Source organism: Primulina tabacum, chromosome 4 (genome assembly GCF_025594145.1).
Source record: "Primulina tabacum isolate GXHZ01 chromosome 4, ASM2559414v2, whole genome shotgun sequence".
Lineage (NCBI taxonomy): Eukaryota > Viridiplantae > Streptophyta > Magnoliopsida > Lamiales > Gesneriaceae > Primulina > Primulina tabacum.
Window position 1 is genome coordinate 49477287 of NC_134553.1, and position 15598 is coordinate 49492884.

Below are 15598 nucleotides of genomic sequence, written 5' to 3' on the forward strand. Positions count from 1 at the left end.
CGTCGGAGGGTGTCCACCGTGGCCACTCCGATGCTTAAGTCAGCAGGTTGAAGGTGAAGTATAATGACAATATATGTGAAGATATATGTAAATGCCAAGAGCTTAGAAATAAGAATGTCTCTTCTTTAAATGAAATACATTCCTGCTATTTATAGGAAAGCAGGTGGTAAGTACTTTGTTTTCAGTGCCTACTTGCCATTTGTAATCCTAAATGTTGACTTACTGTCACACCGTCCTACTTTTTCACTATGTCACATCAGTAGGATCTTGTCAGGAACGCTTAAGGAGGTAAGATTTTACCTACTGTCGCACTCGAGTGTGGTACTGTTATCGATGTACCCGAGTAGAAATCATCAGGGAGCTTCATAAGAGGCAGAAAATGTCTCGAACATCTCCATGCCCGACTAGTGAAGAAAACACTCTGCACATTGACTCTGATTTGAACTACCCATTTAATATCTCGAGTCATCCATGACCCGGACTTTTATGATAGTATCATGTAACATGATAGGAGTTGGTGAAGTTTTTGAATCATGACAGAAAGAAAAATACGCAAGATGAAAATTAAAATATTTGATTAAAGTATCATATAAATTATCAACATTGATGGTAAGATACACAATTATCATATTAACTAATTTTTTTTAAAATCGAAGACTTGCAATGCACATGCACATTTTTAATATTAATAATTAATAAAAACACTAGTAGATAAATAGAAGTCCCTTCACATACTTTCATTACTACTTAATGGGCAAGCACAAAAACACAGTCCGCCCAATATTTCAGTTTCCAATTTACAAAACAAAAACTACACCAAAAGCTTCTATTCATTCACCAAATGACTATTACAGAGAAGCAGCCAAATTTAGAAACTCGAGTTCCATAATCTTTATGTCCTCTTCAACTTTTTGCAACTTAGACTGCAAAGGCGCAATTATGCTTTCCTCCTTTTCTCGGACAGATGCTGCCACTGAAAGCTTTTCTTGCAACATTAATATCTGCCTCCTCATCTCACCTATCTCTTCATCGATCTTTTGTTTTTCAAGATTGTGATGGCTAATTTGGGAACCAATTCCCTTAACTTCTTCTCTAAGTTCTTCTTGCTTGTGTTTCACCTCGAGCATTTGACCTACACAGTCTTCCACAACCTTAACATCAAACCCAAACTTTTCTAATTCTTCTAGTGTTTCCAAAATTTCATCCGTAATGCTTTTAGGATCATTAATTTGCAAGCTGGAAGCCTTTTCCACCACCCTGGAAAAGGTTACCATATAACCAATAGCCAAGCCTTCCCGTGAACTCTCTTTCAAGTGTATCAAAGGCCGGAAATGTGGCCTCTGTGGTATTCGTTGCAAGATGTCCATGGAATTGATTGTTTTCCAAAGAACAACATTTTTTGCAAAAGGCAAGTCTTCCTGCTCACTTGCCACTGTTGCACATGTATCATCACATGCACGAGGTTGGACACCACTTTTCTTTTGCTTCTCACTGCCATCTATAGACACTGCATTATCATTTGTTTCCACACATTCCTCCACAGGACTTACAGGCAACACTCCTGAATAGAACTAAGCATCATCAGCCAAACAATAAACTGGGTAGAGAGTGGAGGGGCGGCAGAATATCCATTAGCTTACCCGAGTACTTGATAGTTGCTGGAGTCTGCATCACTTCAATCCACTTTGAAAGTGGCTCATCTAACTCATCAAAAGGTACTTCATCAACATTCTCGAGTGCTACTGTCAAACAGTTCAATTCTATTGTTTTACCCAGGGATTGATCAATTGAATCTGCTAACAAATGCATTCCATTGGTGAAAAACAGACACCAGCGACTGACAGCCAATAAGGTTCTTTGTGAACAGGCATACCTGAGTCCTTGACGATTGGAGTCCGTATTCCTTCAATCCACTTTGAAAGCGGCTCATCTAACTCAAGGCAAGGCACTTCATCAATGCTCTCGAGTGTTTCTGGCAGAGAGTTTGATTCCATTGTTTTTCCTAAAACAAATTGATTGAATTACAGATTAGTCAATTGATCTACTAATGATTCGCCCCATAAAGAACTGAGAGAATTAATTGCATGGGTGAAAAACAGAAAGCATCGACCGGCAGCAAACTTAGTTATTTCTACACAGGCATACCCGAGTCATTCCTGGTTGGAGTCTGCATCACTTCAATCCACTTTGAAAGTTGCTCATCTGAAACATTGCAAGGTATTTCATCAATGACTTTCTCAAGTGCTCCTGTCAAACAGTTCGCTTCTATTGTTTTCCCTACGAATTAATCAATTCAATCTACTATGAAAATCACATAAAACTCTCAGAAAATCACTTGCATGGGTTAAAAACAGAAACTATCGACCGGCAGCAAATTAAATTATTTGCGAACAGACACGCGAAGAGATGGTAAAGCAACTAAGAACCACAAATAGAACACTAGCCTTCAACTCTGTGTCTCCCCCCTCTTTTTGAAGGACTTTTTGCCAGCTTCATTGATTCTTTCATAGCTTGTTCATTATGCACTCCGGACAAAGTTCTCTTTGTGCTTTTGTTACTATTTTTGGGGTCAGACCCATCAGCCAGCTCGTCATTGGGCTCATTGAATGCCAAGTTGTTATCAGTCATCACAACTTCATTATGTAAATCACCATCTTTTCTGCAAATGTAACTTGAAGCAACACTTCCATTTTTAGCATTTCCTAGAAAAAGACCAATTCTATAAGAGCAGAATTTTGCCATATTTTTCTACATGGGACTGGGAGGAGACAAGAACGAGTGAAGCATAATGTACCAGTCACCAGAACATGAGGATTGTTGATCAGCTCCTTCCGTGGCCTTCCCCTCTTTCTTTTATGACTGAAGTCTCCAGTTTCTATTTGTTTACTATTCTACATATAGCATAGCAACAGTATTTGGCACAATTATGCTTACGAAAGATCAGTAGAGGGACTGTTCAAGAAATGACACGGTTTTTGTCTTAGATTTGTTTTTTTCTAGTGTTTCAATCCCAGTAGTGCTGAAGGTAAAAAAGAGCAAAAGGATCGCGGGAAGCTCATACACATAAGAGAGACAAATAAAAATGCCCCCATACATAATACTCATTTTTTTCTCATTGAACTTGGTAGCGCCATGCTCTGATATTTTATTGGGCGAGTGGGTTACAAAGGTATAAATTCCAACAAAACCAGAAGACCCTGATTATTAGCATGAAAATCATACATTTAAATGCAATTCTACTCATTAATTTACCTTCGTGTCTTCTATTGCTGAAACAATTGAATGCCGAATCTGGTCGCTTCTAGGTCTCCAAATCTTCTTGCTGCTGGAACGATAACCACCTCTCTTGCCTCTTGATATTCCTAATCCAGGGGTGTCAATTTCTGCACATGGCAGACCTAGGATGATAGGCAATTCAGTTTCTTTTTCCGCATGCTTGTTTAGGGCATTTTCTGCAGCATTTCCTACTGCATCTTGCTCCATTCCAGTAAAATTGATTCCCAGACTTCTAACTGAGAGAAATTATAAAAATGAATGCATAGAACAATAAAATTATTGACCAAACAACACATACCTCCACAATCAGGCTCTGAACTTTCAAGCAGTAATGTTGGTGTTCTGCTCTTCTCCGAAATTCCGGAAGTGGAATAATCCTTTCCAAAAAGATTTTGTGGCTTTCTCAGCTGCACGCAACAGTTATCAACACCAACATCAACCCTTACAGCTATCATACTAAAAGCAACGAAAATAGACTTAGAGCATAAACTAAAATGGACTGATTAACCACAACTGCTTGTAGTATGCAATAAAAATTTTTTTTACTTCAATTTCACAGCAATTGAACAGGTAAAGAGAACAATATTTTCAACAAACCTATTAGCTAATGGCTGGGAATCAACAATCGCATACAAGTTGTTAAGAATGCCATCTTAATGGGTGGAAACAAATTTTTACGAATTCCATCTTAAGTAAAATTACATCAATAAGTTGATGGAACAACAACACAAACTAGCAGCAATCAATATGAGCATATATAATCCAGTAGTTAGTCTTTAAACATTGACTAGCGTGACAACTTTAAAGTTAGACCCAACTCCAATGGCCTCACAACTTGTAGCTTGTCAAAGAGAATACATAACAGCTTCCATCAATTATAAACATGCATAAGTCAGAAAATATTCAGATACTTTGTATTTCTTGTAAAAAAATGCGTCAATTCTTTTTCCTTTCATTGTGAAGTTTGTCAGCTGGCTAAACATACATCTCTTTTTCTCCAAAACAATATAAACCAACCACTCCATTCTCCTTAATTCATAATGATATTTTGGAACTCTCGCCGATTACCACCTCCCATGGAAAAAGATGGCTTCTTAAGTTCGTTGACGTTAGGGGCGAACAAAACATTGGTTTAACAGAAAAAACTGATCGAACCGAAATTTTTCACAAAATCGGTTTGGGCTGAAGTCCGGTTTTCGTTTAAAAAAATATTGGTTATTTTAATCAGTTCGGTTAGGTTATGGAACTTAAAAATCGATTAAACAGATTTATTTATTTTTTAAAAAAAAATTAGGGCTCAACTTATGTAAATAATGTGTTGGGTGTGTATTTTAAATATATTCATATTGGGCCAAGATTTTGTGAAAAATGAGGCATCGATGTTCACAGGTAGTCCCATTATTTCGCCTCTAAAATATCAAGGCTTTACAAGGTTTGATTTTATTCTATTTCATTTTTAAATGGGACAAAAGGAAGTTTTGATTTTCCTGAATTGCAAATTCATTCTCTTACAACAAAATAAAATGTCGTTAGAGCAGAGGGAAAAAAACATATTGTAAAGCCTTTTTAATTTTTTTATCAGTTTCATTGTTATTTAGAGCGCAAGACGCACTAAAGCGCTAGGGTATCCTGGAGCCTGAAGTGCAAGGCGCAAAGCGAATCGCAAGCTTTATCAAATAAAGCGCATTTGGCATAAATTTTAAAATTCTATTTCTATATATATAAAGGGATTTATATTATAAATCTATGATATTACATAAATTAAATATTTTTCACAAAGATCGCAAACATTATAAATAAAATTTCATTAATAGATAAAGTAGCGTAGATCATAACCAGAAAAAATTTTAATCATCTAAAATTCATTAGTAAGTCATCAATTTATAGTATATTAAGGAAAAAAATCCAAATATCTAAATAATCAAATTCATCTTCATCTTCCTCGACTATATCATCGTCATCATCTTCTTCTAAAACTATGGTGAGTCATGAATGTGGAAGATATCAAAGTAAAAGTTTGCATAGAGAATTACGTAATCATCTAAATCATCAAATTCTCATCATCATCATCATAAAGAGAAGATGATAGTAAAAGTTAAAAGTTTGCATAGAAGTCATTCTGAACTTTCTGATAAAAAGTCTTGCATAAATGAGTGACAACATGGTTCTTTTATCATTAAATAGCCATGAGCTTTACTACTTGGGCTTCAAATTGGTTGGGCTCGAGTTATTGTTATTTATTTACTAAATATCAGCCGACTTCTTTAAAGCGCACACTTCTGCGCCTCTCGGATGCCTCGAGCCTAAGCAGAGGTGCACGCTTTAAGTGCGCTTGTTTCAAGTGCTGCATCTGCGCACGCTTAAAAGTGTTGCGCCTAGGTTACGTGCGCCTGGCTGGGCCTGCCGCCTAGGCGCACACTTTTAATAACTATTATCAGTTCAGTTTTAATTGTATAAATCGATATATTCGGTAGGTCAAACAAAGTTCGGTAGGTTCGGTTCTGACCGAATGCTCCGCCCTCATTGATGATCACACACATGTTATATAGGTTCGTTCATCTTCTTAATGACAAATCTAAACCAAAAAAATTCAACGCCTTCCATAAAATTATTCAAATCCAATTCACATCAGTATCCAAATTCTTAGAACCAATAATGATTGGAAATATATCAAAATAATTTTAGGCATGACTATTTCTTGGACAATGGGATTCTCCACCAAAGCTCATGTGTCGACACTCCACAACAAAATGGTTTATTCGAAAGGAAAAATAGTAGATACATCATTTGTTGAAAGTAGTACGTGCTCCTAGGTTTACAATGAATGTTCCATAAAAGATGAAGCTTGTTGCTCTTAGAATACCCTTCCTCTACACGGTGTTGGTTTGGACACAGGTGTTCCTATGTCTGATTCTAGTCAACTCAGCCCTCAAATAAGTGAAACTCATGATCCCGATCAAGTAAATGTATTGGAAAGAAGGAGATATTCAAAAAGAAAGAATTCTCAAGTAAATAAAGAAGTTGTGAACCCCATAATTATTTAAGGCGAAGTTGTGAAGTTACGAACCCCATAATTATTTTCAGGCGCACGTGTCATGGAAGCTAAGGAGTAAGGTGCAAGGTGAGGCATGCGTTATATCGAAGAAAGTTGGAATTCATATATTCAAATTGAAGTGAATTTTACGAAAATATTACATAAACAAGAATATATTGGCCCAGGCTTTTGAGACTTTAATATCGAACATCATCACGCCTAAGACGCAACATGTGCCCCATCAAAAGCAGGGCGTCAATACAGAGGACTCTCACACGCATGGGCAACAACTGGCTATGCCCAGAGCGAGGCATAGCTAGGCGCACGGTTTTAATTCTTACCCGCAGGAAAGAAGATGACCAATAGTAGAATCCTCAAGCAAGTTAGGTATTTTTATTGATCTTGACATGCCAATAGCAGTAAATGTCAAGCCCCAGGGAAAGGGTTGGTCGATACCGACGTTGCTCTCAAATTTACATTCGAAAACAACGAGCATCAGAAGTACAAAATTCAGAAACCAGTCTTTTTATTCATAATACTGAATATTTCATTGTCTGATACAAACTCAAATAACTAATGTTTTACAGCGGAAATGTAAAAACCAGACATAACGTCTTAACAGATGCAGCGGAAAATCATAAATTAGAACTGAGAGACAACAGTTTTCTTCACCAGCCCCAGAACTGATTCTGCTCTTCTTCTTTTAACATTTCTTCCTTGTTCTTATCTGAGATAGGTTTGGTGAGTGAGTGATATGGTCGTCACTCAATAAGCGGGGGCGGGCATAACTCCCAGTTTTCAAAACCATTTTCAACAGAAACAGTAATATAAATAATATACAGAAACTCTTACTTTCAGAACAGGAATCGGTATTCAGGAATAACATGTTTCAGAACAGAAATCAGAACTTAAAATTTAGCAAGCAAGCACTGAGCACGTTTGTGAATTTCATGGCTAAATTGATATCAGTCCCCTATATGTTCTCTCCTCTAAGGGGTAAGGCCAGTAATCAGTAATCAGAATTCAGTAATCAGGAATGTTTCAGAATATATATTCCTACCACTAGTTCACTAGGTTTCAGTGCTTCAAAAATCAGATATTACAAATAAAAAATACATATACTTTGCTTCAAAACAGAAATTATCAAACTGGCTTCAAGACCCACTTATCGTAATTTGCTAGAACGTTTTGGTTGAAGTCTGGAATCTGCTTGCTCTCGCTACTGGATTTTTCTGCTCGAAAAAGGCACTCTCTTAGCTAGAATTTCAAGTGATAACTCAAGATTTGTGTAACACCAATTCAGAGATTTGAGGGTGTTATTTACAGGCAAAAATTCTGACTGTTAGCCTTTCAATTAATGGCCATAATCTGTCATTATGTGCCATTAACAGCTTTTATTCCATGTTAAATGCTTCAGTTACAAGTCATAAGTAGAATCAGTAGCTGTCTGCTGGAATCTCGCGCTACTGAACTCTTCTGCTGCTGGAATTGTTAGCTGCTGCTGAATATTGCTAGCTGCTGCAAAATGCTAGCTGCTGCTGGAAATTCAGGTTCTCACAAGAAAGGTGTTCGATCTTGTATCCAACATCTCATTTGCAACGTTAGATCTTATTCTTATCGACCCCCCACATTTTGTGCTTTCACCACAAAATTTTCTAGTGAAATAGTTCTCAAATCTATCATGGATGCATTAGTTATTCCTGAGTAAAGAGTTGTTTTGAGAAAATGCATGCTTTAAAACAACATAAAACTTGGAAGTTAGTGAAGTTACCATAAGAGATGAGTGTTTTTGGTTGCAAATGGGTTTTAATGAACTAGTACAAGGCTAATGGTTCAATTGCAAGGCACAAAGCACGTCTAGTGGCCGAAGGTTTTTTTATATATAAGAAACGATATTTTATTAATAATTTAAAAATGTTAATTACAATAAGTGGACTAATGATCCATTACAAACAAAAACTACATAAGATCGTTGTCCTATCCATGATACACATAAGTCCAATCTCTCAATACATCTAAGATCGACGCATTCTTAAATTCTTCATGAGTGCCAATCCACGTAGCAATTTTGATCTTGATTTTATCCCAGCACTCAACTATGTTGTCTTCCATATTTTCAAAAAATTTCTATTTCTCTTTGGTCACATTGACCAACATATGCCATGAACCACCCAAACCAAATCCAATTCTTTCAAAGCTCTAGCCCACAAGCCGTTTGAGAATGCCCAATGAATGAGCATACGATCTTGAGTTTCTATATCATTCCGACACAACACACTCCAATTTGGGTACATAGCAATTGAGGGTCACTTCTTTTGCATCATCTCCGAGGTCGGCAACTTACCCAGAATCGTTGTCCACGAGAATATCTGGATCTTTGGTGGAACTGGAACCTTACAAATAACATAGAAATATGGAAAAACAAGAAAGCTAATTTTGGGAAAAAATGACGCAAAGAAAGATTTGTTGAGAAAAGAGTAGAACGATCCCCACTCCATGTTCGGATATCATCTACCCCTTCAATCAACCTTATCCTATCTAACTCACCTAATAACTCAGTCAACTCTAATAACTCCTCATCTCTTACAACCCTTCAAAAAATGAAGATCCCATGTATGGGAAGACGATGAATTGTCAAAGTGAATAAAATATGATATAGGCATATTATGAACCGCAAAAAGCTGAAATAAAGACGGGTAAAGATCTTTAAAGGAAGAATCACCCCATCATCTATCTTTAGGGATGGCAACTTTCCCCGCGGGTTTGGGGCCCCGCGGGGAAAACCCGAAACGGGGATGGAGATCCCTGATTTTTTCGGGTTTGGGTTCGGGTTCGGGTTCAGGGTTTTTTTAAATCCCCGATGTAATTCGGGACGGGTATGGGATTACTATCCTCATCCCCGAAATCCCCGAACCCACCCCGAAAATAATATCAATAATAAAATAATAGTATTATTAATATTAATAATATTAATATTTTTTTAAAATATTAATAATCTTATTATTATTAATATTGATATTGATATTAATATTAATATTATCTCTAATAATAACAGATAATAATAAGTTTTGGTTTGAGAAAATCTCCGAATTCGTTATCGTCTTGCAATATTAATATTTTTGAAATGGGGATGGGGGCGGGGATGGGAAGTTGATCCCCGAAGTTTCGGGTTTGGGGATTCCCCGAACCCGAAAAAACGGGGATTGGGGCGGGTATGGGGGTGGGGATGGAATTCGGGGATGGGGATGGGAAAGGCAAACCCGCCCCCGCCTCGGCCCCGGCCCATTGCCATCCCTATCTGTCTTCCCAAAACCTAGCCTTGTTACCTCCTCTAACTTTTATCCTCATTAATTGTTGAAAAGTTGGGTAAGATCGGGAAATAAACTTCCATGGGCATCTGAAGGTCACATTTCTTGCTAAACCCGCATCCCAACCATTCTCTTGTAACCCGTATTTACTCAGTATTTGTTAAACACTATCACATAGGAAAGATAAACATTCTTGTAGTGTATGTTGATATCATCATTGTCACTAGAGATAGTAAAAAGAAGGAAATCAATATAATAATGGCACAAGAATTTGCATTAAAAGATCTTGGAACGTCGAGGTATTTTCTAAAAATGGATATTGGAAGGAACAAAAAGAGTATTCTAGCCTCTCAAAGCGAATACGCTTTAGATCCATTGGAGGAAAAGGGTGTGTTGAGATGTAAGCTAAGTTAAACATCAGTTAGGGAAATAAGGAAAAAATGATTGATAACGTTTGACATAGAACCTATAGGTAAAGGAAGCTATCAACGCTTTGTGGGAAAACTCGTGTATCTTTCACATACATGCCAGACATTGCCTTTGCAGTGAACTTAGTCAACACATGCACACACAATGTCGATGTCATCTAAATGCAGTGTATAGAATCATGAGATGCTTAAAACATACCCCTTCGGAAGGTTTATTTTTGCAAAGACTAATTATCGAGGAGTAAGTGCATACGACGATGTAGATTGGGCTGGATTTATTTTTTTTATAAGAAACATATCAATATTATTAATATTAGAATTTTACATTACAAGAAGTGGACTAGTGGTCCACTGCCACGAAATAGTAGCTCATTAATTTTTAACAATACGCAAACGACCAATCTCGTAGAATATCAAATGTAGACAATCCCTGAAAGTGCTTATCTGCTCCGATCCAGTTTTCTATTGTGAGCTTGATTTTTTCCCCAACAATCTTCCGTGGTTTCTTCCAATTCTTCAAAAATTCTCTTATTTCTCTCTAACCAAACTGCCCAACTAATTCCATGGATCATCGCTGTCCAGAAAATTTTACCTCTTTTGCCGAGCATATGCCCAAGATCCGTTCTAAACAAATCATGAGTTGTTTTCGACACAACCCAAACCAGTCTCATCTCTTCCAAAGCCTTAGCCCACAATGCATGAGTGAACTTGCAATGAATTAACAAATGATCTTGTGTTTCCACATCCTTACGACACAACACACACCAGTTGGGACAAAGAGCACAATTAGTATATCTCTTTTGCATCATCTCGGATGTCGGTAATTTTGCAAGGATTGCCGTCCACGAGAATATTTGAATCTTTGACAGAATAGGTATTTTCCAAATGATATCGAAAAAATTGAAATCTAGTGCACCATTACTATCCGTAAAGAATGATTGGAAAAAAGATTTGACTGTGAATTTCCCGGATGGATCCCCCTCCCACTGAAGAAAATCATCAATCCCTTCAACCAATCTCACCCCCTCCAAAACGCTTAAAAGCGAAGATAACTGGATTTATCAATGACAAAAAAACTCAATTTCTGGGTATTTTATGTAGGTATACGGCAAATTAGTGACACGGTGCAGCAACAAAAAATAATATGTGGTTGCAAATAGTACTGAAGAAGAATATAGAGCTATGGCTAATGGAGTGTGAACTCATCTGGTAAAAAGAGTGATAAAAAAAACTTCAAATTTCAGTTTGAAGGTCCTATGTTACTCTACTATGATAATAAATTAGATATCAGTATAGCCCATAAAACTATTCATCATGACGGGACTACAAAAGTAAAAGTTGAATCATAATTTCATTAAAAGAGAGGTGGTTGAAGACAGCATAGCTATTTAATATGTTCCCAAATCTCACCAAGTTGATCTCCTTACAAAAGGACAATTTGAACAAGCTCGTGAGTTTCTTGTTGACAAGCTTGGACTAATCCGCGTCTATACCCAAGTTTGAGGGGAGTGGAGAATATTCAGATTTTTTGTATTTCTTGTACAATATTGTATAGAATGAATCATGGATACTTGATAGAATAAAATCAGTTAGAAGGATTTAAAAGAAGAATGTATTAAGGTAGGCTAGTTTTTTCCCTTTATTTGTTATTCTCAAATTACTACAAAATTGTGTCCTAGTTCGTCAATGAAATATAAAGAAATCCTTTCTTCTCTCTTTAGTTTATATCAGCCACAACTTAAGTCACAAAAAAATCTGCAAAGAGGTTTGAAATACAATTATTACCTCCCTCTGGGGAATATTTTCGGAGGACTGATCCATTGTACTCGGTTGTGTTGTAAAGACGGTAATATCATTCCCAGAACTGCATAAAAATTCTTCAGCAGATCTATCAGGTGCAACCTTTTCGCACCCTTCAGGTATATTTCCTTTCTTGAGCTTCTTTACAGGCCGTGAGAGCACTCTATGCGCCTCAGACAAACGCCATCTTCGTTTCGAACGTAATTTAGCAGGATGTGAAGATTTTTTATTGGTAAAAACTAAAGGCTCTATCTGATTCTCACTCAAGTCCAATAAACAGGGAGTTTTCTGATCAGAGCCTACTTTATTTCCTGGATTGCTAGCTGCAACTGCCAATATGTTGCCACTAGCATTTTGACAAGACTGGTGTGGAAGCTTTTCAAGTGAATATTTCTCATTACTACCAATTAATGGCTCTATCTGATTCTCACTCAAATTCAATAAACAGTGTGTTCTTTTAACACAATCATTATTCCCCAAACCGCTCTGCAGAACTGCCACTGCGTTTGCACCAGTATTTTCTGATGCATGGGGTGAAAGTTTTTCATCTTCTGAAGATCGGAGAAGAAAATCCTCACATAACTGCCAAAATAAAACTTTTAACAATCATCAGCTGCGTGGACCATAGTGCATGATAAGCACAGAACTCTCCAGGTAGAAAAGCTAAAAAAAACTAGAACATGGGTCCTGGAAATAGAACAATTTGACAACCAGGAAAATAAAACACAGCTCCATATGACACCAGGAAACATAATAAATACACATATTGGAGAAATCGTGATGCACAATTATTGTACCAAGATACTGCTACAACAGAAAAACATACAAGTAATGTCTACTTCTCATGTAGCCTAAGTGGTATAAATTGTCATATTTAAGAAATTACTAATAAATGATATTTAGCATGGAATTAGCATGGAAAGTTTGATAAAACAAAAAAGAGCAATCCATCTAAATAAACTAATAGCTGATCTGTTTGTTTGATGTTTCTCCATTGTTAACATGAGGATAACAATTACATTACAAACATGCCTCACAATTCACCAATCTCTGGGAGGAAACAAAAATATAACTAAATCAACCAGTTACCAATTCAGGTTCTTCTTAAACAAAGTACAACTTGCCTTGTGCCACATGCACATCAGACCTACCAACGAAAAAAATCAGTTTCCAAATTAAAAGCAGGATTCAACTTCGAAGATCATAAAATATTAGGGAATGCGTATATCCATAATCTTATACAACAAAACATCATTTTTAAAAAATTAAGGATTGATACTGTGAAAAGACTTGGAAAAACCTGGGAAGAAGAAGTGAACCATTTGCTCTCTTTCCAATCCATATGAGGTCTTAATTCTGACTGGTGGAATTCCTTCTCTTCGTTTTTTTGCTTGAAAAAGACAACATATCTACAATCCTCAAGCACTTTCGTGATCACGCCATTCCACCAGCCAAAATTAAAGAAGCAATCAACTTTTTCCAACAAAACATAACTTTTATCCTTGAGGAAAGGAGGGCAAGGTCTGACATGGAGATAGTCAACTGTTGCTTTAAGAAACTGATCTTCATTACTAATATTTGAACTATGGTACTCAACCAAATAAGTTCCATTTGTCAATACTGTATCTATAGTGGAGGGAAACCATGCGCCCAGAAAATCTTCCACGTCAAATGACACTTCTACCTTCCTCCCAACTTCAAACATCAAACCTGTTATACCCTTCCAAAAGTTCACGAGAACCAGGGAAACGAAAAATAAGAGATGACATCATAGAGAGGCGTCTAAATTATAATGTTAATGAGGCTTCTATCAAAATTAAAGCACTCCAAGCATAAAGAACAATTTGATTTTACAATACAATCATCATAGATGTCATGAAGATGGAGTGCACAGAGTCACTACATGAGATACATTAAATATAGAGTAAATAGTTAAAACAAGTCTTGAGCTTAGACACTGAATCCAAATTGCTAGTGAAGCAAGAGTCAGACATATGATACTGTCAACAAATTAAGAAGGCAAAGCTCAAGGTGGCATGCCATAAATCCTGCCTAATAAAGTGAACACGGCAATTATCCATATGGTGGTCTGATGACTCTTAGCTTATGTCACCCCTTTGGGTGCTCTGGCACTCAACAATCGCAGGACTTATGATTCAGAAGAAGAGTCCAACTCAAAATAACTAGCACCAATAAAAATTTCCAGCAACAAAATGCGCTCATAGTAGAAGAAAATTCACGAAATCAATTATACGGAAATAGAAACATAGGTATTCGCAATGCATGCGGATCTCGAAGCAAGTGAATAATTTAACACATTAGATTACGATGTATAGGGACGCAAGCAAATATAACAGGGGGAAAAAAAAAGAAACGCCGAAAACCATTTATCTAAACGGAGACTGAACAACATTTGCATGGCTTTCTAAGGAAAAATACCTGCTTTTCGGGTCTGAACCAACTTCCGTCACACCAATCCCAGTGGACCCTAAGTTCGGAGAGCCCGAACTCGAGCTCGTCCGGCGGGTTCTGAAACGTCACGATGAATCTTCCTCCTTCCAGAACTCGCGCGATGATACCAGTCCACCAGCCATCTTTATAGAACGCATCGACGGAGTCATTTAGTCCAAAACCCTCGAAATCCTCCTGTGGTGGCGGAGCGGGTCTGACGAACGAGACATCCACGCTTTCTCTTAAACGGTCCGACCCATTTTCACTGGCCAAGAGATTCTGGTATTCCACGTGGATTTTTTTGAAACTCTTTCTACCGTTTTTTCTCTTGGGGAGCGGAGTAGAGGGAACCACAGTGGCTACAAAAAAGACCCCCTTGAAGCCTTCTTCGTCGGTCTTGACCTCAACTAAGGAGCCCAATGGGAAGAGCTCTTGCTGTTGCTCTACCGCAGCACCGCCCATTTTTAGGCTGGAGGGCTTAATCGTCCATAGCGAGTGTGCCTTTCCTTTCTTTAGGGTTTCTGGAAGTTTCCATTTCGTTTTCCACTTTTCCTTATATTATTATTATTATAAAATCGAAGCATTAAATAATTGTTCGTTCATTATCCAAGACGGTAGCACTCGGGCTTCCCAACCACAACTTGGAAAAACATGTTGAATTATTATATCAGAAATTTATGCTGTTTGTTAATGTCATGCCATAATAAACAAAATAATTTTTAAAGAAAGTGTCCAATTTTAAATGAAACTAGTATTTATCCAGTGCATCATATTATTAAAAATAGAAAAAAATTAATAGATATTTAAATTGAAAAAATAATATAATTATAAAAAATAAAAATAAAAACTTTTTTCCGCTAATTTTTTTAAAAAAATTAAATACAACGCACGTCGATTAATTTTTTTGGCTAATAATCACTATCATATATCAAAATTGTAGATTGTGTTAGCCTAAAACAATGACATGATGCTTATCGTGTTTAGTGTATTAATGTCGGCCACCAACCTTAATACATATTTAATTCTTTAATTTTCGAGAAGCTATATATTATTATTTTTTAATATGTGATAAAAAAATATTTTTAAATCATATTCAATAAAATTAATGAGAAATAATTTTTAAAAAATTCAGTATTTTCGTCTAAATCCACATTCACAAATATTTTTGTAACATAACACGTGTTTGATACATTTGAATGATAATAATAATTGTTTCATCAATATCTTTATTCAAATGGGTTGTGATTTTATTTATAAAATCATAATATACAAAACAACCTATTATTCCGAAAGAAAAATGT

At 36.6% G+C, this 15598-nt stretch overlaps 1 protein-coding gene across 7 annotated transcripts; it reads right to left on the minus strand.

The window, feature by feature from the left end:
• Positions 1–712: 712 nt before the first annotated feature.
• On the minus strand, positions 713–14866 carry LOC142543731 (DUF724 domain-containing protein 6-like). Of its 7 annotated transcripts, none has more exons than XM_075651136.1 (11): positions 14286–14866; positions 13147–13566; positions 11832–12428; positions 3575–3683; positions 3253–3512; positions 2795–2891; positions 2445–2702; positions 2146–2202; positions 1874–2002; positions 1641–1739; positions 713–1561 (listed from the first exon to the last, which is right to left on the minus strand). In XM_075651136.1, the coding sequence occupies exons 1-11, from the start codon at positions 14757–14759 to the stop codon at positions 849–851; spliced, it is 3213 nt and encodes a 1070-aa protein (XP_075507251.1). In that variant the 5' UTR covers positions 14760–14866; the 3' UTR covers positions 713–848. The 7 variants fall into 7 exon arrangements, with proteins under 7 accessions (XP_075507251.1, XP_075507250.1, XP_075507252.1 ...); XM_075651135.1 differs by having other exon boundaries at positions 1641–1742; XM_075651137.1 differs by having other exon boundaries at positions 1641–1793; positions 3253–3398; positions 14286–14865.
• Between the last annotated feature and the right edge of the window lie 732 nt (positions 14867–15598).

Coding starts and splice junctions, on each gene's coding strand:
- LOC142543731 (XM_075651134.1), bottom strand. CDS start 14,759: ATGGGCGGTGCTGCGGTAGAGCAACAGCAAGAGCTCTTCCCATTGGGC. Junction 2,892..3,252: donor CAGCAATAGAAGACACGAAG/GTAAATTAATGA, acceptor TGCTATATGTAG/AATAGTAAACAAATAGAAAC. Junction 2,003..2,145: donor TCCAACCAGGAATGACTCGG/GTATGCCTGTGT, acceptor AATTTGTTTTAG/GAAAAACAATGGAATCAAAC.